This window comes from Pongo abelii, chromosome 11 (genome assembly GCF_028885655.2).
Source record: "Pongo abelii isolate AG06213 chromosome 11, NHGRI_mPonAbe1-v2.0_pri, whole genome shotgun sequence".
NCBI lineage: Eukaryota > Metazoa > Chordata > Mammalia > Primates > Hominidae > Pongo > Pongo abelii.
Window position 1 is genome coordinate 88617843 of NC_071996.2, and position 24646 is coordinate 88642488.

General features: G+C 34.3%; 1 protein-coding gene across 2 annotated transcripts in view; it reads left to right on the forward strand.

Annotated features, from left to right (window-relative positions):
* The window catches only part of FSIP2 (fibrous sheath interacting protein 2), an 88984-nt gene that overhangs the window by 42193 nt on the left and 22145 nt on the right, over positions 1 to 24646 (forward strand). For both annotated transcript variants that reach the window (XM_054549572.1, XM_054549574.2), the window contains exons 16-17: positions 2192 to 11135; positions 13308 to 22735. In XM_054549572.1, the coding sequence (XP_054405547.1) occupies positions 2192 to 11135; positions 13308 to 22735 (18372 nt within the window). The remainder of the gene's footprint in view (positions 1 to 2191; positions 11136 to 13307; positions 22736 to 24646) is intronic.

The window sequence follows — 24646 nt, forward strand, 5'->3', positions numbered from 1 at the left end:
CCCTTTTTCTTCTTTGAAGTTTACTTTCAGTTAATTCTTATACTTTTCTGTGGTCCAAAATTGTTATCAAAAAATAATACTGACTCTTCAAGATGAGGTCTCATGGGTATAGAATGGTGAGATATTAACGATCTAACCATCATAGGAAGAGAATCAAATACCACAAGCCTATTATATCATGGGAAGCCATTAATCAATAAAGCCTTTCAGATCTTGCTGGTGAACTCAGTAGTAGGTGAGTTGAGATGCTTAGATCTGTCTTCAGCAGTTTTGTGAAAAGGGACTGGTCACCTATGAGCTGAGACTTGGAACAGGCAAAGATAAGATCGTGTATTTTTATGAGGCCTAACTCTGGATCTAGACCGAACAGTCAGGAAAGAGAAAGCATTTGAGGAACAACACATACTCTGACACACTATTTAACATGGAAACTTGCTCAATTCATAGAATATGCAGCAAATACAAAAGCTTTGACCCAAAGGAATTTTTTTCAGTTTAATGTTGTAATAGAAAGCAATTAAAAACTAGGATTCTATCTATTTCACTACAAAGAAAACGTTAGAAATATATCCCTCTTTTATATATTGAGGTTGGAATCTCTTTGCCACAACTAACCTAAGAGTAATAATGTAGGTTATTGTTTATCATCTCCAGAAATAAGAAAAATGACATATATTGAATGTCTTAGTTTATAATTTATATGTGTTGTAGTTGATTTAGAATAATTATCTTCTCTATAAACATTTAGGTATGATTCTTAAATATTTGATTTAGAGTGTATTTATTTAAGACATGTATTTTACAACATAGACTGTCATCTCAAAATATGTGTTTAATGCCACTAACCCATTGCTTATAAAATAAGTTAAAAATATGTTTGTGTATTTGGGGATTACAGCTGAATAAAATGGCCTTTCCTGGGGTGCTCCTCAAATGCTTTCAAGTGAGTCAGAAGAGAGTGTGCTACATATATGTTAACTTTTCTTTGAATCTTTCTCTGAAATATGGATAATTTCAGACTAATTTAGGCAATATTTTGGGTGTGAGCAGCTAGTTACAGGAATCATATTTACATTGAGACCTACATATCAGCCTTCTAAGCTTTTCTGCCAATTACTTGTGTTTACAAGCTGTATGTTTTAAGAATTTTAACAATTTAAAAATAGAGTACTACTTTATTATATGTAAGATGAGTTTTGTAAGCACAAAATTTATTTGTAGTTACTAAGTAGAGGTTTATAGAATTCTACAGATGTATTTATTTCTATCCATGGTCCAGTTCAAATCTATGACAGCAACATTGGTCACTAAGGAAATGGTTATTCAAATCTGGTTCTTGGCTCCAGCTCAAACAAATTAATAGTCTAACTTTCTTAACCTTGCTCAGCCCTCCCTACTCTTTGATTCCCAAATCTAGCTTGGCTTTTATTTTCTATCTAAATTAATTTGTTACCTTACTTTAGTATCTGTTCTCAGCTTTCCTATCTAGAACAATTTGTATTTATTTGTATTATTTTATTTTATTTGTATTATTTGTATTTATTTGTATTATCTCTTTTATTGGATACAAAGCCCATCAATCTATGTAAAGCATTAGCTTTTATTTTTGCCTATCAAATAATTCTTAACAATTAACTTTAGTCATTCCTATATATATAGACCACAGGCTCACCCTTTCAGCAGGGACTGGGAGAGAAAATGCTTTATGTTCCTTCCCCAAATCTCAGCTAGGCAGATATTTCTGAAAGCATCCAAATATTTTGACTGGATCTGTTTTGAGAAATGTTTTGTTACAAATATTGAATGTATCTTTAAAAATTAGCTGGATCACATATTTTCTTTCCAAAATACTTGCATGTTGTGTGCCTAGACAGCAATTTAGTGATATTTTTAACAAAAATTATCATTTATGCTAATAATAAATGCCAGGGGAAAAAGGAACTTCTGAGAGACTGTGAATAAAATAAATCTTACACAAAAAATACTTCACCGTAGTGCAGAATAAACTAACTAGAAATTCATCTTAAATTCTAAATTTCTAAACTGATATTTCTTTACTATTTTCTCTCATAAACCATAATGGTATTCCACCAATACATTGATATAAAAATTAAATGTTACCTTCTGTCTCCAAAACATAGAGTAAGTTGTTACGTGACTTTATTTTTATCTCTGCTTACCTCCTTTCCAGGTAACTTCTGAAGAACTGAATATTATAATTCAGAATATAATGACCTGGGTTGTGGCTGCAGTGACCAGTATATTGTACCCAGCCATCACAAAGTATGAAGAAAGATTGCAAAATAATACATACCCAGTGTCTGATGACTCCATCCTCTCTTCAGATAGTTCAAGTTTCTGTAGCACATGCAGTGAAGACTTTACATATAGAAGCTACACATCTGCAACAACTAAAACATTTCAGGCAGAACCCTGTGCATTTGTAGTTGACATGTCAGTAAGGAGACCAACCACACCTATAAAACCTCCTCCTGCACATGTGGAAAAAACAGCTGTGGGGAAAACATGTCACATAAAAGGACAATCTATAACCTCTAAACGTAAATATAATAAAACCAACTTGCTATATTCATACCCTAAGCTCAGAAGTTGTAAATCAGATAGTCACCTTTTAGCATCATTTGAAACAGGCACAAAAAAATCTAAGGATGCTACCACTGAAACAGATAGCTTAGGGAGTTCATTGCATTATGATAAAACAGCAAAAGCCATGGATGAAATGAAGAATTTAAAAAATGTTTTTGTTAACTTTAAATGTTACTTGAAAGGGGAAACTGAAGTGATTCTAGAAAGCATTTTGCGAGAAATCATGTCTGATTTAACCCAGTCCATTCCCTCTCTCTCTTCTGTTACTGCTGAAGTTTTTGTTGAACAATGTGAACATGAAAAAGAAATCTTGCTTTCCAATGTTCATATTTCCTCAGTTGCTTCTGAGATTGTGGAAAATATGCTTGAGAAGTTAGAGTCTGCGGTTGAGAAAAAATGTGTTGAGATGTTTTCACAAGATTTGTCAGTCGACATTAAACCAAGTTTAGCAGCCAGTGATGAACTTCTCACATCATCTAATGGAAAACCTTTGAAAAATTCAGTGCCTCATACTTTGGACCCAATGTGTGATATTGCAGAGGACATGGTGCATGCCATTTTAGAGAAGCTAATGACTCTTGTTTCTTTTAAGCAAAATGAATTTCTTCATCTTAAAGACACAACTAAGCTTTCCTGCCAGCAACATAAGACAGACCCAATATGTATGTTCCTTCAAAGAGCTGGCAAAAATAAATCTAGTCTTGAATCTGATGAAACTAGTTTAATTGTCAATGAAGAAGTACAAAATTTAATATCAAATATTTTTTCCCAGTCTTCTTTGGTTGCTTATATAGAGGAAGCAGTCAGTGCTATACTAGGTTATATACAAACTGAACTAAATAATGAGAGAATTATTGCATCTGAAGAAACAGTAGTACTCCTTCAGCTACTTGATGACATCCTTGTTCAGCTCCATCAGGAACCAGTAAATGAAAGTTTTCAAAAAAGTAGGCAACCTAGAATAAGTAGTCCTTCTGACACCAAAGAAAAGTACAGACTCACTGGCACTAGATTATCAAATAGTCCTAGGTCTGGAAGACCATTTCCGCCTATAAATGTTCCAGGCATGGTTCTTTATTCTGATGATGAAAATGAGGAAATAGACAATATTGTAAAAAATGTGCTTGATTCAACCTTCAAAGATGAAAAAGTAAAATCACAAGAACAGATTCCTAATCATTGGTTTACAAAGGGAAACACTTGTTTTGAATTCAAAAGAAATAACAAACCACCTACAAAGCCTGGTTCTAGAAGCAAAGCTGCATTTCATGATTGGGAATTAAAGACTGAGCCACCATCTACTAATTATGAAGATATTTTAAAGAAAAAACTTTGTTCGAATAAAGACATTTCAACTTTCAGCCAAGATCAAAAGCATCAAATAGAAAAGGCTTCAGAAAACATAGTCACAAGTATTTTAAAGGAAATGCTCAAGGACATATCTTCTGTTCCTTTTGGTCACTTAGACAGCAAAACTGGCAATGAAGCTTCAGTTCTTGTTTCAGAAAAGCCTCAAGGACTGTCACATCAAGAATGGATAGACCAGATGTTTTCTGTTTCAGAAATCAGTACAGTGGCTCAAGAAATAACAGATTCTGTGTTAAACATACTTCATAAGGCATCAAACTACATTTCCAATACCACTAAAAGTTCCATTTCATCATCAGTTCATCAGACTTCCTTACATAATTCTGACACTGAACACATATTCAAAGAAGCACCAAATAAATACCCATTAAAAACATGGTTTGACAGTGAAAAGAAAATGAAATATTTATCTTTATTTAATGTTGATCCTGAAAAGCCTTCCTGGTTAAAATCTGGAAAAAGTGAACCTAAACCTGTAGATGACATTAATGATAAGATCATTCGTACAATTTTTAAAAGACTGAAGTCATTTATTTGTCCAAAATTGCATATGGGCTTCAAATCTTCATTACAATCTCAACTTAGTAAGTACACAGCTAAAATAGTAAACATTGTTTTATGTGCTATACAGAACGAACTGGAACTTCACAAGGAAAACCTAAATCTTAGGGAGACTGACCATACCAAATCCCTTACAGATAAAGGATTTTTTGCTAATACTGATAAAAAATTAGAATCTCTTGTCACGAGTATTGATGATGACATTTTGGCGAGTCCATTATTAACCTGTATTTATGATATGTTATCAAGTGAAAATGCACATCAAAGAAGCATTTCACTCTCTTCTCGTAAGCCAAAGTCTGCAACTGACAGTGTTGATGTACAACGCATTTTGCCAAATAGGGAGGATAAAAAATCTTTTCACAAATATTTGGCTACTCCTTGTACTCTCCACAGTGTCAATGATGGAAACCATATTAAAGAGAATGCAAAATTGCAAGTGTTAGAAAGAATTGGGGAAACACTACATGAAATGTTAAGCAAGCTCCTGGGGACCCATCTTCATTCTCAGCTATCTTGTAGTCAACAAAGCAGAGAGATGACCAATAAGAATCAGAAAATGGCCGCTGCATTGCAGTCTAATATTCAGTTAATTTCTAAAGCAATTTTGGATTATATCCTTGCAAAATTATGTGGTGTTGACATGGATACCAGTTTTGCAAGTTGTGGATTAAAAGCTATCTCAGAGTCTCTTGACATTGACAACCCATCATTTGCTTCAATTATTGAGAAAATGGCCAAATCCACCAAAATAATCTCCAGCATAGCTTCCAGAAGGGTTCAGGAGGACAATAAAGAAGAGACTAAAAGCAAGGCAAAACCTGTTGCTCCTGTGTCTTCCAAAACACCTAGCACAAAAGAAATGCATCCAAATAAACTGAAAGCTGTAGCTTCAGATATTCTTAATATGGTTTTTGCTAAACTGGAAGGGTTTGCTGATGGACATTTAGAAATTTTGGATGCTATTAATGATGGAAATAAGAAAAGCAATAAGATAGGCTGGGAATATGAAAGTACCAGTATTTCCAAAGACACACATGAAGCATCATTTCTGTCTGCTTTATATATGCATGCAAAGAAGGTATCAAGTGCTATTTTGAAGGTTATTCAAACAGAATTAAATGTGACCTCATCAGATTTGAAGACAAGTGTAAAAAACCCACCACCTGAGACTCAAATTCTTAAAGATGTAGTCAAGTTAATTTTAGATGCAGTATCTTCTGATATGTTTAATGAAATGGAATCTGAAGGGGGAGGCATTGAAACTTATCAATACAGGCCAACATATGGAAGCCTTCCTGGAGGGGCTGAATCAGATTCATTTCTAGAAGATGATGCATATACAGAGAAAAAAATTATTGATGAGAAATCACCACAAAGAGAAAAAATGAAAACACGTTCTCTTAAACAATGGGCTCTAGAAAAAACCTTAAACAAAATTGAAGTAAAACTCAAAGAACCACATATATCTCCAATTGCTCCCATTATAAGAAATATTTTGAATGAAATTTTTCAAAGTACTTTAATCAATCAATTAAATGTCCTTTCTCTCTCCCACTCTAATTTTAATGGCATGCCTCACAATGTTGATGAGCCAACTCCCCAAACATCTGTTCAATTTATGGATAAAATGATGGATCCTTTACTGTCTGAAGCAGATATAACCATAGTAACAGATAATATTGTTAGGACTGTATTTCACAAACTTTATTCAGCTGCCATGACAGAAAGAAATGTAAGGGAAAATAGGTGTAAAACTATCAATTTTTCAGCAAATGTTTCTTTTCATGAACACACCTATAAAGGAAAGTCCTCTGTCACTGTGTTGGATGAAAATCCATGTACTTTTCAGTCTAGATTCAGCGTTGCTGACAAGGAGGCAAAGGTAAATCTAGCTGAAGATATTGTACAGGCAATATTAACAAATTTAGAAACTTTTGCTACTTCCAAAGTAAAATCTCTCTTTTGTTCTCAAGTCAACTTTACAGTTCCAGTGGCTTTACCTATTCAGCAAGATCACAGTACATTGAGCAAAGCATTAGCAGCCAAAGATTCATATTCTGATGAGCAATTTTCCTGTTGCTCAGTAGATCATACCAAGTCAGGAAAGATCAACTTGTGCCAACTGTCTTGGTCTAAATTAAATACTTATGCACTACAAGTGGCTAGAAAAAATTTACAAGGAATCAAACAGGAATTAGATAAAGAAAGGGAAAATCCTTTTTTAACTCATGACATTGGGATTTCTGAAAGTATTGCAAGTCAAATTGTTAATGCATTGTTAGACATTATATCATGTAAAGGCAAATGTGACAAAAACAGTTCTGACAAAGAGATCGATTTAGATCAGCAAAAAGGTGTTATTGAAAAGCTGCTCAATAAGACCGAATATCAAAAAGTACTTCAACTTCAAATACAAGATACCATTGAAGGTATCCTATGTGATATTTATGAAAAAACCCTGTTTCAGAATAATCTCTCATTTGCCACACCCACTCTGAAATGTAGCATAACTGATAAACATTCAGAAGAAAATTCTGAAATGTTCATGGAGGGTGCAAATAAGATTATTCCTAAGCTTTCAGTTCCTAAATCAGATGTCATTTTGATATCCAATGATATAGTGAATATTGTTCTTCATAATCTCAGTTCTGCTGTCACGCTTGTCATAAATGCAAAGAATCCTACTTCTGCAAGCTTGCCCCTGACATTTTGTGATATGTTTCCAAAAATAGACTGTCAACAGCCTCCTAAGGGGTCAAAAACTGAAAGAAAAACTGAGCATTTTTCATATTCAAGAAATCAGAAATCAGCTTATGCTGATGATAATCAGATAATTGTAGTAGAGAAAGAAGACACTCAGAAATCTGCTACTGACTCATGTGAGGAAAATGCTAACTTCATTACTAAAACTATTTTTAATCATCTAGAATCTTTTGCCACAGAAAGAATAGATTCATTAATTACCCTTGCTTTCCAAAGTAAAGAAAAGTCATTTGTTATCCCAGAATTGGAAAACTGTAAACAAAATGACAGCATCTTTTATGATTCAAGCCAAGTGGAATCAGATGTAAATGTCCTCAAAATATCAGCAACTGAAACCAGTCTCAGCCAAGAGCTTACAGATTTCACTTTTGTCAGTCACAGAGAAAAACTTGGATCCACAATTCACCTATCGCAAGCTAGCCTTAAGACATATGCTGACATCATTGCCAGTACCATTTTGAAGCTTATTAAAAATGACTTAGACTTAGAAATTCAAAAGACATATCCATGTCAAAACAATATTTTGTTCCAAGAAAACATCATTGTGAGTGAAATTGTTGACAGTATGTTAAAGATGTTAGATGATAAAAGATCTGTAAAGGAAATTGGTTTTAATTCAAAAGAGAATTCTAACTTTTCACAATTAGCTTTATCAAATGAAATATTGCTGGGTCACAAAGACAAGGAAAGAAGTACCAAACAATCTCTATTTACAAAGTATCCATTAGAGCAAAACCAAATGATATCAGAAAACAAAAGGCAGATAATTGTTTTGGAAGAAATATTTATGAGAAATGGAGAATCAAAAAACAAAGAAAAAGGTGAACTGCTCATTGCAGTGGAAGAACTTTTGAATAAGTTGTATCAAAGAGTAATGGAAGTCACAGGCCATTTGCCTCCACTCAATGAAACTGCCAACTTTATATCTAATTCTAAAATTAAAACATCAGACACAACACAGAAAAACAGTTTTCAATCACATATTAACAGTGTAGCAAATGACATAGTTGAAAGTGTTTTGGGGAAAATGTACTTGGTAGTTGTGACATCATTACATGAAAATAACAAAAGTAGGACAGAAGTTGAAATATCTGACAACAATGATTCCTTACTAATGAAACCATTAAGGTTTAGAGAAACTAAACAAGCAGGAAAAATAAGTAATTCCCCTAGATATGTAACATCACAGGCTTATTCTTATGTCGACAGTCAAAATATCTCTGTGATGGAAAACACTCTTTTGCCATATTTACCATTGCGAGTGAAGAAAGACTTAATTCAAATGGTTCTCAATAAGATCACAAATTTTGTCTCACTTCAACTAGAAGAGAGTTTGTCCCCTGAGTATTGTGCTGATAAGATGCAACTTTTAAGGCCACACACTTTAAAGGTGAGCCCTAAGGACAATCCTAAGCCATGCTTTAAAGCAAATTTAAAAACAATATCAAAAATTACCACTTTGCCTAAATTTACAAAAAAAACACACTTAGGACTGAGTGCTGCTAAGGCCAAAAGCAAAACCAAGTTACGTCCTGGAGAGAAGACTCCAAAAGACAGCAGATCCAAGACTGCCATTGGGTTGTCACACATCATGTCAGCTGGAGATGCCAAAAATTTACTGGACACAAAATTGCCCACTTCAGAACTAAAAATATATGCCAACGATATAGTAATTAACATCCTGGAAACAATTGTGAAGGAATTTGGAAAGGTAAAGCAAACCAAAGCTTTACCATTTGATCAAATCATAGCAGCAGGTAAAATAGTTAATACAGTTTTGCAAGAATTGTATGTTACCAATAACTGCAATTTGGCTTACCCGATCAAATCCTCACATCTCAGACTTTCACAGGGGAATATAGGCACAGGATCCCTTCCTAAACAACAAGCATGTTTTTACTTGGAGAATGTTTCTTCACAGCTAGAGCACATTTTTCCTAGAGAAGGTATATTTAAAAAATTGTTTGACAAGTGGCAAACAGAATCAAATGACAAGGAAAATGAAAAGTGTAAGCTATTGATGATAGCTGAAAATGTTTTGACTGAAATTTCAATAAAAGCAAAAGAATTAGAATATTCTCTTTCACTTTTAAATTTGCCACCTCTTGAGAATTGTGAAAGCAGGTTTTATAATTATTTTAAAGGAGCTTCTCCTAGAGCTGAGGATACCAAAGCACAAATTAATATGTTTGGAAGGGAAATTGTTGAAATGCTGCTTGAGAAACTACAGCTATGCTTTCTGTCCCAAATTCCCACTCCAGATAGTGAAGAAACTCTATCAAACAGTAAAGAACACATTACTGCTACAAGTAAATATGGTTTTCCAAACAAGCATAGCCTCAGCAGTTTACCAATCTATAACACAAAGACAAAAGACCAAATTTCTGTGGGCTCCAGCAACCAAATTGTTCAAGAGATTGTAGAAACGGTTTTAAACATGTTAGAGTCATTTGTGGACTTGCAGTTTAAACATATCTCCAAATATGAGTTTTCTGAAATTGTGAAAATGCCTATAGAAAACCTTTCTTTTATCCAACAGAAACTGTTAAACAAAAAAATGTTGCCAAAATTACAACCACTGAAAATGTTTTCTGATAAATCCGAGTCAAATACTATTAATTTCAAGGAAAACATACAGAATATCCTTCTACAGGTTCATTCATTCCATTCACAATTACTTACATATGCTGTTAATATCATCAGTGACATGCTTGCTGTAATTAAGAACAAGCTAGACAACGAAATAAGCCAAATGGAACCATCTTCAATTAGCATATCGAAAGAGAACATTGTAGCAAGTGAGATCATTGGCACATTAATGGACCAGTGTACTTATTTCAATGAGTCTTTGATGGAAAAACTTTCAAGGGAAAGTTTGTTCCAAGGAGCTGAAAATGCCTACACTGTTAATCAGGTTGAATTAGCAACTAATATGAAAATGTTCACATCAAAGTTAAAGGAAGGTAGTTTGGGGATTAATCCTTCACAAGTGAGTAAAACTGGGTTTGCGTTTTGTTCAGATGAAGATATGAAAGAAAAATACAGGGTTTCATCAGATTTACCCACCTCTGTCAGATCCTCTGTAGAAGACACAGTTAAAAACTCAGAGCCAACGAAAAGGCCTGATTCAGAAACTATGCCATCGTGTTCTACTAGAAACAAAGTACAAGACCACAGTCCAAGGGAATCTAACTTTGGTAGTTTTGATCAGACCATGAAAGGAAATAGCTACCTCCCTGAAGGCAGTATCTTACAAAAGCTGCTTAGGAAAGCAAGTGACTCCACAGAAGCAGCATTAAAGCAAGTCTTGTCATTCATAGAAATGGGAAAAGGTGAAAATCTAAGAGTGTTTCATTATAAGAACCTAAAACCAGTTGTTGAACCAAACCAAATTCAGACAACCATTTCTCCACTCAAAATATGTTTAGCTGCAGAAAATATTGTCAATACTGTGCTATCCAGCTGTGGCTTTCCAAGTCAACCACACACTAATGAGAACAGGGAAATAATGAAACCATTTTTCATATCAAAGCAAAGCTCTTTATCTGAAGTATCTGGAGGGCAAAAGGATAAGGAAAAAAGTTTTCTTAGAATGCAGGATAAAAAAATCAACTATATACCTGAGGAAGAAAATGAAAACCTTGAAGCCAGCAGGGAAGATTCTTCTTTATTGCAAAAATTGAAAAAAAAGGAGTACCCAAAGATAGAGACTGTGAAGGAAGTTGAAGCCTTTACTTTTGCTGATCATGAAATGGGTTCCAATGAAGTTCATTTGATAGCAAGACATGTCACCACATCTGTGGTCACATATTTGAAGAACTTTGAAACTACAGGTAAGCAAGAAAGAACGTACACTAAAAATTTGCATGATTTAGGAAGAAAACCAGTAAAAGACATGTTTAAAAGATCTCCTGTCTAAAATGCTGTATTCACTATTTTTCTGAAAATACCCTTGGAGGTAGATGACTACTGAGTTGCATTTTAATTTTATTTTAAATTTATTGTTTTATTTTATTTAGAAATAGTGTCTGTGTCACTGAGGCTAGAGTACAGTGGCATGATCATTGCTTCCTGCAGCCTTGAACTCCTGGACTGAAGACATCCTCCCATCTCAGCCTTCCCCCAAAATAGCTGGGACCACAGGCATGCCACTGCACTCTAATTTTTAAAAATATTTTTGTAGAGACAGGGTTTTGCTATGTTGCACAGGCTGGTCTCAAACTCCTGGCCTCATGTGATCCTTCTTTCTCGGCCCCTCAAAGTGTTGGGATTACTGGCATGAGCCACCGTGCTCAGCCTCAATTGCTTTTTAATTCATCACAATGCAAAAAAATAAAAATAAATAAATGTTTTCAGAATTTGAATTTGAAGGATGTGTTGCTCAGTTTTCTCTATCTACAAATGAGAGAAAATGAGACCATTTTAAAGCAGGAGATTTTGATTGAGCATGAGGCATAAATTTGGAAGGGTTTTTAAAATTCTTATGCATAACTTCTTTATAATCATATGGGATGTGCAGTTAACTGATTAAAAGTCATTTAATTTTTGTATTCTTGAAGGCTTTGTTATTATTATTCAAAGTTTAAAAGAACAGTAGAATTAAATATCTTGTTTTATTTGCATTCCAGTATTCTGACTTGAATTCCTCTTAGGTATAATACTCCAACTGTATCATTACAGGGATTATATTTGCATTATCTTTCTAAGTATGCTCATGTGTATATATTAGGTGAAACAACATGTAATAGTCATTTTGTATATCAAAAACTGTTGATTATTGACAATTAATAAAAGTCAGTTTAATATTACTATAATACCCCAGATCTAGGTCAGTAGTTTCAGTTACCAGTAATTAGTTGCTACATCACCAGTCCAGATACATCACTCACAATCATTCTAATTGGAGATATTAGCAGTCCTACCCACCTGCACGAGGTGGTTATTTTCCATCCTTAAAACCAGCATTCTCCCAAGATGGACGGTAATGTAGCTACAACTACAAACTCTTAAATAGACTTACTCCAGGCATGACTTAATTGATTTTAGAAAAATAAACAAAAGCAAAACAAGCAAGAGAAGATCCCTGATTTCATCACATTGATACTTGGCTCTATCAATTCTATATTCCTATTCTCAGACATCTCCAAGGTCTTCCAGTGACATCGCTCATGTTCCTTCTTCCACTAGGAATACCCTTTCCTCATACCCTTTATCTTGACATGGCCAAAACCTGTGTAGCAGTCAAAGCTCAGCTTAAAGTCTTCTATCTGCGTAGAGTCTTGCCTGATAACACGTGAAGATATATAATATATAATTAGGTTCTGAGGAAAAAAACTGTGTTGCTCTTAGCTGCCACACCCAGAAGTTAGCCATTGCAAATAGGTAATGATTTGTAACAAATAGAATTTTGGACAAAACAAATATAGAGTTCTTCACCTGGCTGGGCCAACCTTCCTTCTCTGTGACAAACTATAATCTAGGGGCTAAAGTACTACTGCTATTGCAATCTATTACTAGCTTTTCTGGAGTTGCCACACTTTTATTTTAGTGAACTTGATATTGCAACACAACTCCTTAATGTCCTAAAAGTAAAACATAGCATAACATTAAATGTTTTGTCTAAAGATATTTTAAAATAATTATATGGCACCTCTAGATATCACTGGAGACATGGTAGGATGCATCACTAAACCTGCAAATTATTTCTCTGCCCCAAGCTTTCCAGCTTCTTAGAGTTCATAACCATCCAACCAAGGCAGACATCAGCATTTGACTTAGAGGACTGAATTTTGGGGTGCTATTTTCTCAATTTATTGGCTAAAATTAAGATTTTACATGGTGAGAAATAAATGTTTGAGGAAAATCTAATTTCTTCTTTTGTTTAGATTTTTCTTTAGTGAGTTGCTCAAAGGGTGAAATATATATGTAAATAATAATTACAAATATATTGAATTTTCTATTTTTTCTTTAATCCATGCTAAAATTACATTGTTTTCTTTTTTAAGTTTTTAGTGAGGAAAAGATGTCTACTGTTTCTACATGGTCAAGGAAAAAATATGAATCAAAACAGCTCCTAAGAAACATATACGATGATTCTTCAATTTATCAATGTTGTGAATATCTCACTGAGTCAGTACTTTACCATTTAACTTCAAGCATTTCTGATAGCACCAAAAAGGGTAGAGAAAAAGAGAAAGCATGGGAAATTCAAGAAGCAACATTTAGCAAGATTATTTCAATTCATTCTCAAGTGTTTGAGAGCAGGTCAATTTCCATTGGAGAACTTGCTTTATGTATTTCTGAAATCATTCTTAAAATTCTTTTTAATAATAAAATTATACAGGCTGACATCGCACAGAAAATGGTTTCCATACCAACAAAATACATTTACTGTCCAGGAATAGTTTCTGGTGGCTTTGATGACCTCTTTCAGGATCTCTTAGTAGGAGTGATTCATGTACTGTCCAAAGAAATAGAAGTAGATTATCACTTTGAAAGCAATGAAAGAAACAAATCATTTTCTATGCATAGAAATAATAGTGTACCCGTTTGCAACAAAATCAATAGACAGGCAAGCCCCAGAGACTGGCAATTCTCTACTCAACAAATTGATCAACTTTTTCAAAAAAATAAATTAAGTTATCTTGCATGTAAGTTAAACAGCCTGGTTGGTAACCTAAAAACAAGTGAATCCAAAGAAGTAGTCAATAAAGTTTTTAATATTGTTTCAGATTTATTTTCACCAGATGAATGCCTAGATAGGGGTATGGATTCTGGTAAAATGCAAAGAACATTTTTCTACTCCTTGAATAATGAACAACCTAATAGCATACTTAGCAATAACCTACAGCTCTCCTCAAAATCAGTTTTTCTTCTCAATGTTGTATGTGAGAAACTTATCAGAATACTTTTGGAAAAATGCACAAGCACTGCTTTTCTTGATAAAGGGTCTGTTTCAGAGGAAACATCAGCAAAAGAATGTCAACTTTTAAAAATGCTTCAAAGCTTAGAAGATGGAAAATCTGATTATCGTAAGGGAGGAATGGACTGTGAATGCCTTCAAGTAGATTACATGTCAGACCTTTTGGAGAATGTGGCAGAAATTGATCAAGACTTATTGACATCAGACTCTATGCTTACTATTATTTCCCACAGCTTGGTTAAATCATTGATGGACAAATTATCTCACAGCATACAACAAGCTCCGGAAAGTCTACCTTTTGCAAATGAGCATTTGAACTATAGAACAAGAGAAATACAGTCTAGTTTCACAAAGTCAGAATTAATAGAATTAGGACAGAGTAAAAGTTCTTTAGAACTCAGGAGCTATGATAGTAATTCTTTAACAGTATCCCTGAATAATCCCAGTGTGGTTAGCTCCAAAATACAAGCACCATTTGACAAGCATTGTGCGGTAAAATCCTCTTCTGTGTCACCTCTTGAAAGACAGAGAACAAAGGAAATGGATAAGGTAGCCATTCTTAATAAGCTACATCAGGAAGGTATATATGCTGGTGTTTATTCAGCCACATTTTTGGAAGGAATAATTTCAGAATTGTTTTTTAATCTCTCTATGTCATTGTGGGGCAAAAATAAAAACATCACTGTGTCCTGGCTCAATGAGATGAATACATTATTTGTCAACAATGTAGTGAATGAATTTAATAATGCTCAAGTCACTGTTCTACGGAATGCTGAAGAAAGGCTGTGTTTTCCACCAGTTCATACAGAAACTGTTAGCAAAATTGTTGACTCAGTTTATTGTGATGTTTTACAGCAGTATGAATTAAAAGTGGCCTGTGGTAATAATCCGGTACACGACAATGCCTCAATAGCAGAACAAATAACAAATGGCATATTGTTAGAGATTTTAGACTACAAACTGCCATCTTGCTTCAAGGAACATCTCACACCCCATTCATATTACCCTCTCAAACCTGAAATTATATTGCAAAAGCTTCAAAGTAACCTAAAAGAATTTACTTCTCTACCCAGGTCTTCATCAGACTATAGTACCATGTTGTCACATTCATTTTTAGAAGATGTCATAAGAAGACTTTTATCTCAGCTAATTCCTCCACCCATTACATGTTCCTCTTTAGAAAAAAAATATTTAATGAGTTCTGATTTTAATGAAATGTCCACTTGTATAATAAATAAGGTTATGTCAGCCATTTCAAAACATAAAATCTGGTTCACTATATATGATAATCAATATCTATATACTGGAAAAAACCTCCAAAAGATGGTGGATTCTGTTTATTGTAATATTTTGCAAATGTCTGACTCTCTTGTTTCAATACAAAAAAGTATAGTAAGCCGAAGCCCAATTATGGTTGACCAAATAGCCAGCTTTATCATCCAAGAGATTATCGAAAATCATCTTCAACCATTTTTGAGTGGAGAGGTTTTATGTCATCCAAGGACTCCACTGGATCCAGTGTCTACTATTGTTAAACAGGTTCTGAGTGAAGTGATAGAGTCACACAGACCTCAGAAGCAATCACCCTTAGATATTCACCCTGATTCATTTGTAAGGGAGATTGTTGCCAGACTTTTGTCGAAGATTTTCAGCCCAAAGCATAACACTGAAATTGAGTTGAAAAACATGACCCAAAGAATAGTAAACTCCATAAATACGCATTTCAATAAAGCTAAAATTCACATTCTCTATGATGACAAAGAACAGTCTTTCTCTTCTTTCAATACAGATATTGTGGATGAACTTGTCACCTCAGTTTATAGAAATGCTTTAAAGCAGCATGGGCTAGACCTTGCTGTTGATAAAGAGTCTGAAGACAATGGCATTTTTGTGGAAAATATTACCAATTTAATTGTAGCAGCTATTTCAGATTACCTTCTTCATCCACTGTTTTCTGGGGATTTTTCAGCTTCTACCTATTCTAATTCAGTGGCTGAGGATATTGTTCAGGACACTCTTAATAACATCAGTAAATCTACTGAGCCAAGCCAGAGTGTACCTCTATATAACACCTTGCTGCCATACACATTTTTAGAAGATATGATCAGAGTACTATTATCTAAATTATTTTCTTCTGCATCTAGCCTGGTTCTAAACAGAGAAACCCAAAAGGATATATCAAGAGTGAATTTCAATGACATTGCTTCAAACCTAGTTAGTGATATTAGGATGAAAGTTTCCCAACATGAAATTCGATTTTCAAAAGAGGAAGAAGAAACCAAGTTTATTTATTCAGAAGATGATATTCAACACCTTGTTGATTCAGTATTTGAAAATGTTGTGCAAATCTCTGGTTCTCAAGAATCAGCTGTGCAAAATATCACAAGCAGTAATGATGTTCTTATTGATAGAATAGCAGGTTTCATCATTAAACATATCTGTCAAAAACATCTTCAGCCATTTGTGAGTGGAAAATCATTATCTTCATCAGACAGATATTTTGGTGATGAGAGAAGGCAGTTATTTTATACCAGTGTTTACTCTTCAACATTCTTGGAAGATGTAATCTCTGGGGTTTTAAGAAAAATATTCCACAGGGTAGTAGGCATTGTACAAACAAAATCCATAAGAGATTCAGAAGATGAACTGTTTGAGAAAGCTGAAGAACTCATACATTTGATTACAGGGGAATTCTCAAAAGCCCAAGTTAGCATTATAGATAATACTGACGAAAGACTGTGTTTACCTCCAGTGGAGAGGGATGTAGTCAAAACAATTGTTGACATGGTGTACAGCAAAGTTTTACAAGAATATGAAATGGAAGTCATGCCTAATAAAGATTTTCTAAATGACACAAAGACATTGGCTGCAAGAATAACTAATATCATCCTGGCTGAAATTTTTGATTTCCAAATTCATCCAGATCTTATAGCAAATCTGCCTTTTAGGTCACATTCCAAACTCAGTGCAAATGTTTTAATAAAAAGAGTTCAATATGATATAAGTAAATCAAGACTCCAAAGACAAGCTTCAACAATGTATAACACTATGTTATCACATAGTCATTTGGAAAAAATAGTTACTCAGCTTACATCTCAGATAAGTCCATTGAACACCAGTGCAGAGCAGTCAGATACTACTAAATCAGACTTAAGTAATACAGTGATAAAACTGATAAATGAAATTATGTCAATAATTTCAAAACATGAAATATGTATTATTAAATATGGGAATAAAAAACAGAGTATGATTTCAGCAAAAGACATCCAGTCTATGGTTGATTCCATTTATGCTGATCTTTCTCTTTCAAATATATACCAGTCCATTACAAAAGATAAAAAGAGCATAAGTGACATACCTGTTTCAAAAATAGCGAGTTTTATAATAAAAGAAATCTTTAACCATCATATTCAATCATTTTTATCTGAAGATAGAACTCTCCTTCTGGCGGAAGTTGATCAAACTTATAAATCGAAAGCAATAGATCCTAAACAAGGAGAATTATCTTTTATTGTGAACTCATCTGTCTTTTTGGAGGAAGTAATTTCTGAGCTCTTATGCAAAATTCTTTATGCATTTTCACATAATATGTTGGTTACTGAAAACCCAGATAGAGCAAAACTGAAACTTACCAGGATTGTTACAACACTGGTAAATTCAATTGTTCTGGAGTTCACCACATCAGAGATTTTAGTTGCAGATAACTTTGATGAAAACTTGTGTTTCTCAGAAAGATACAAAGAAATGGTTCAAAAAATAGTCAACTCAGTATATGGAAAAGTATTAGATCAATATAAATCTCTGATTCAAATACATAGGGTTATACAAAGTGATACAATATATTTTGGTAGGAAAATATATTATTTGCTATTGGAAGAAATATATGATTATCAAGTGCAGTCATTAGTTTCAGGAGAATTAGAGTGTTCTTCTTATTCATACCCCCAAGCTGATAATATCATCAGAAATGTGCTTCACATAATCACAACGGATAGCCATGCCTTGCCATCATATATTACTGTGTTGCCTCATTCTCTTTTAGAAGATATGGTTTACAGGCTTCTAGGGCATGTCTTCCCTTCAACTCACACTGAAAATGAACTAAAAGAGAAAGAGTTCCCACCAGATGATGAATTTGTGGATGCAGCTTCAAAATTGACTGATGAAATTATTAAAGAAATTTCTGAACATGAGATTCGACTTTCCATGGCAGAGGATAATGCAGAAAGTATGCAGTTAGAACCTACTGAAAATTTGGTCGACTCCATATGTAATAATATTTTGAAAACATCTGAATTCCAAGCTGAAGTACAAAAAGATGCAGACAAAAAAGGACGCTCATTCCTCAGTAAATTAGCTGGTTTTATTATGAAAGAAATCATGTATCATCATTTACAGCCATTTTTACATGGTGAAGAATCATCTTTCAGTGACTTATCTGATTATGACCATGTCTCTGAACTTGCTAAATCTGGTAAAGAAAAGACACAGCCTTCTCTCTATTCAGCTACATTTTTGGAAGACATAATCGTTGACCTTGTTCACAAATTTTGTTCTCTCCCCATTATTACTGAAGATTCTAAGAAAAATGAAATGGCAGAGCTAGATATTATGGGCTTGGCTCTAAAACTTGCAAATTCTCTGATAAGGGAATTTAAGAAAAGTGAAATTAAAGTTTTACCAAATGCTGAAAAAATGTTTTCTTTTCCACCAATTGATAAAGAGACAGTTGATAAAATATCCAATTTTGTATATGATCAGTTCATAGAAAAATGCACATCTAATGATATTCAAAAAGGTGATGAAAGTAACATTGCTATAGGGATGATTGCTGCTCTAACCCAGAAGGCAATATCTGCATTCAAGATTCAACCACTTTTTTCAGGAGACTGGTCTTCCACCTTCTTTTCATTTCTAAATCCAGATAATATCACCCAAAGGGTTCAACACCTACCACAAAACACCTTTACACAAATAAGCAGATGCGCAAAAGAGAACCAACTTTCTTTACCAGATCAATCATATAAAGATACTTCTTCCACCCCAGACTGCAAAAACATGATGAGCACTTTGGAAATAAATAGAGGTACAGTGAATAGAAAGAAAAGTTTTAAAACCAAGGACACATCAGTGAAAAAAGGTGACATCCAAAATCCAGTACTTAGCTCTATAAATGCAATTATGAAAAGCGGCATGATTAACCTAACATCAGGGTTGGTTACAGGTGTGACAAATAAAAAGGAAGTGGACAAAAATAAAGTGGGAATTTGTACTCAAAAACATAGTGAGAATGTATCAAAAGTTACTTCAACTACCACTGTGAAAAATAAAGATACTCAGGAGCCACATTTGAGTGAAACATTTAATAATAATGAAATTGAGAAGAAAAGAAATTTAATTCCAAGAGATAAAAAAGGGAAAGATGATGAGCTATACACACATTTTTCATTAATAATTGATGATACAGAATATGAGAAGGAAGTACTTGGATCAGATCCTGAAATAGGCTATAAAAAGATTGACAATGCAAGAGAAAGCTCATTTAAAAAAGATGACAAGCCCTTTCAGTTATCCTCCTCGAAGTCCAAGAGAAATCTAGGGACTACAACAGATACTTTGGAAATAAGAACTCAAACATCAAGCAATGAGGGGAGAAGAGACTCTCCAACACAAACAGGCAGGGATGAGGAACACCACTCAGATTATGAACATGTTCAAAATGTCATTGAAAATATTTATGAAGATGTTTTAGAACTATCTTCTTCTCCAGAACCAGCATATTATTCAAAACTCAGTTATGACCAAAGCCCCCCAGGTGATAATGTATTAAATGTAATTCAAGAGATTAGCAGGGATTCGGCACAGTCTGTTACAACAAAAAAATTATCCTCCTCAACTAACAAAAATATCTCTGCCAAAGAAAAAGAAGAGGAAGAGAGAGAAAAAGAGAAAGTAAGAGAGGAGATTAAAAGTGAACCCAGTAAACCAGATGATCCTCAAAACCAACGAGAAAGTAAACCTGGAATTTTTCCCACTAAGTTTTTAGAAGACATTATTACTGAGATGGTTAAACAATTGATCTTTTCTTCTATACCAGAAACACAAATACAAGATAGATGTCAAAATGTTAGTGATAAGCAAAATCAAGCCAAACTCTATGACATTGCTATGAAACTCATCAATTCACTGTTAAAGGAGTTCTCAGATGCTCAAATTAAGGTTTTCAGGCCAGATGAGGGAAATCAGTTCCCTGTGGGTAAAGTGTCTTCAGTTCCTAAAGTACCTCCAAGGTATAAAGAGCCGACTACAGATGAAGCACCATCCAGCATTAAGATAAAATCTGCAGATAAAATGCCACCTATGCATAAAATGATGAGAAAACCTTCTTCAGATAAGATACCATCAATTGACAAAACATTGGTCAATAAAGTTGTTCACTCTTCTGTTTGTAATATTTTAAATGAATATGGATCTCAAGACTCTATTTGTAAGAATATAGACAGTAATGGAGAAAATTTAGCAAGAAGACTAACTAGTGCAGTGATAAATGAAATTTTCCAACATCAGGTTAACTTGATATTTTGTGATGAGGTTTCAGTTTCAGCATGTTTGCCTCTGGAATCTAAGGATATTGTTAAAAAGGTCCAAAAGTTGGCCCAAACAGCCAGCAAAGAATGTCAAACTTCATCACCATATACAATAATATTACCTCATAAATTTTTAGAGAATGTGATTTCTGCTCTTTTATCCAAAATTTTCTCAACAATATCCAGCACAAAAACAAAAGAACCTGAGGACAATTTGTCCACAGAACTGAATTTCCTTCAAATGAAGTTAGTAAGTGCAGTTGCAACAGAGATCTCCCAAGATAAATATATGACTATACAGTATGTAGAAACCTTACAATCTGATGATGATGAAATTATTCAATTAGTGGTTCAGTCTGTTTATAATAATCTCTTGCCACAGTTTGGATCACAAGAGATTATACAAAATTGTGTAACCAGTGGATGTAAAATCCTTTCAGAAAACATAGTTGACTTGGTTCTACGAGAAGTGGCTAGCAATCAGTTGCAGAGCTATTTTTGTGGAGAGCTAACTCCACATCAGTGTGTGGAAGTTGAAAACATTGTTGAAAAGATCCTTAAAGATGTTTTCCAGACTACTGATGTGCCGCTACCTAAACCTTCACATGCTCATAAGCTGTCTTATAACATAATAGAAGAAATTGCTGTGAAATTTTTATCAAAGCTTTTATCTATCTTTCCAGAAGTGCATAAAGAAAGAACAAAATCTCTAGAGACTGATATGCAAAAAATAACTTCAAAAGTACTAAATTCAGTCCAAGAATTTATCTCCAAAAGTAAGATTAAACTTGTACCACCCACCAAGGAATCACCTACTGTGCCTGTAGCTGATAATGCAACTATTGAAAACATAGTTAATTCTATTTATACCAGTGTTTTAAAGCACTCTGGCTCTTATACTTCTGTATTTAAAGATTTAATGGGTAAAAGCAATGTCCTCTCTGATACAATAGGCTTTTTAATGGTGAATGCAATTTCGAATTCTGAATTTCAACCTCAAGTAGAGGAAGAAGTATCAAATTCAGAATTAGTTCTGGAAGCTGTCAAAATTATGGAAAAAGTGATCAAAATTATTGATGAACTTAAGTCTAAGGAAAAGTCTTCATCTAGAAAAGGTTTGACATTAGATGCCAAACTTTTAGAAGAGGTGTTGGCCTTGTTCTTGGCTAAACTAATAAGGTTACCAAGTTCCTCAAGCAAAGATGAAAAAAACTTATCAAAGCCGGAGTTAAATAAAATCGCATCTCAACTGTCAAAGTCGGTAACAGCTGAAATTTCCAGAAGTAGCATTAGTCTAATAGCTTCTGATCCTGAAGAGCACTGTTTAAATCCAGAAAATACAGAAAGGATTTATCAGGTTGTTGACTCTGTTTATAGTAACATACTGCAACAATCAGGAACCAACAAAGAACTTTATTATGATATAAAAGATACAAACACAGCCTTTCCTAAAAAAGTGGCTAGTTTAATTATTGATGGAGTTTCCAGTTTTCCATTAGATACAATTAGTTCAACAATTCCAAATGCTGATCTCTCTGGAGAGCTAGACATTAATAGAATTGTTCAAAAGGCCCAAGAACATGCTTTTAATGTGATTCCTGAATTACAGCAAGAAAAGTTAGATCAAAATTTATCTGAAGAGGAATCTCAAATTAAAATAGTTCCACATGTTGGAAAAAAACCAGTCAAAATAGATCCAAAAATTATTTCAGAACACTTAGCAGTTATTTCTATAAAAACTCAACCTCTTGAGAAACTTAAGCAGGAGTGTTTGAAAAGAACTGGACGTAGCATATCAGAACTGAGAAGAGCATCAATAAGTGGGAGAAATTACTCCTTAGGATCACCTGATTTAGAAAAGAGAAAGAGAGAAAGACGTACCTCATTGGATAAGACTGGAAGACTGGATGTAAAACCCTTAGAGGTAAGTGCAAAAGCAATGGCATGAAAATGAGTGAATAGTGAGACATGGTTCTTCTGTGATTTCCTTCCTCAAATAAGTGTATGGAAATGCATTCATTGTTGTTGCTGTTTCTCAGCCCAATAGGAGAATTAGTCGCATCAGTTCATCCATACAGTCATATTATTTACTAGGATTTGTCATGTTAGTTCTGTGGCTCACTCTAAAAGTCTCAGGCTAGTTTCCTAAGACAATCCTTTTGAATATATTTTTTTAAGAATGAGATTGTAAGCACATACCCTTCACAGTAAAAACAGACTGACAGAAGTTATAATTGTCATTTAAATATTTAAAAGCAGCAAACTTGTGTAGTTCCTTAGTTCGTTATGGATATCTAAAGGTGTTCAAACAGGCCAGTTAAAAGAATATCAGGATATGTGGAATAATCTAAAATAGTTTTAATTTTCAAATTTAAAGCACCAGAGTAGTACTCATTTCCTTTTAGTAACACTCATCAGCAAACATTGGACTGCCAACTCTTAGATTACATTTGTTCTATTTTACTTCAATTATATTAGCCTTTCCCATTTGCCCTGGCCTCTCAAGATGTACCCATTTTCTTTCCACTTACACACCTGTTTTTTCTAAACCCAGCTGCAGTATTGCTGCTATTTTTATGAGTCTCTTCCCTGTTGCTCTAGACCTAACTCTCCCCTGTAACCCCATACTCAGCTCCCAAATATTTTAACTGGGAATTTAAAATGCCAAAAATAATGTCCTTATTACAAGGAAACTACTACTGAGGACAAAAGATTTGTCTCGCCAACAGATAGGTTGCACTGATCCATCAGACATTTTGATTTTTATTAAAATCCCTTTAACTGATGGCGTGCATTTGTGAGGGCTGAGTATGCTTAGGCATGTAGTCTGTAGCCTGGACAATTAGCAAAGTTTTATAGAATCATGCCTCCTGGAGCATAAGCTTAGAGTAAATTTTTTCAGCACTCTTCTGCAACCCACTAAACTGAATCTCAAGGCTAGTAAACATGTTAATTAATGCTTTAAGTTTTCACACCCTGATACAGTTTGATATTTATCCCTGCCCAAATCTCATGTTGAATTGTAATCCCCAATGCTGGAGGTGGTTCCTGGTGGAAGGTGTCTGGGTCATGGGGACAGACCCTTCATGGCTTGGTGCTGTCTTTGCAATAGTGAATTCTTGCAAGATCTGGTCATTTAAAAGTGTGTGGCACCCCCCTGCACCCTGCCTAACACATACACATTATTTTTCTCCTGCCTTCACCTTGTGATGTGCCTGCACTTATTTTGCTTTCAATTATGATTGGAAGCTTCCTCAGGCCTTCCCAAAAACAGATGCCACGATGCTTCCTGTAAAGTCTGCAGAACCATGAGCCAGTTAAACCTCTTTTTTTTTTTTTTTTTTAAATAAATTAACTACTCTCAGGAATTTCTTTATAGCAGTGGAAGAATGGCCTAACACAGAAAATTGGTACCAAAGAGTGGGACGTTATACCTGAAATTATGGAAGCACCTTTGGAACTGGTTAACAGACAGAGGCTAGAAGAGTTTAGAAGGCTCAGAAGAAGATAGGAAGATTAAGGAGAGTTTGGAACTTCTTAGAGATTGGTTAAATGGTTGTGACTAAAAGGCTGATGGACAATGGTAATATGGACAATGAAGTCCAGGCTGATGAGGTCTCAGATGGAAACGAGGAATTTACTGGGAACTAAAGCAAAGGTCACTTTTGTTATGCCTTAGCAAAAACTTGGCTGCATTGTGTCCATGCCCTAGAGTTCTGTGGAATTTGAACATGTGAGTGATGACCTAGGACAGCTGGCAGAAGAAATTTCTCATAAATTAAACATTCAAGATGTGACCTGGCTGCTTCTAACAGCCTATTCTCAGATGCAGGAG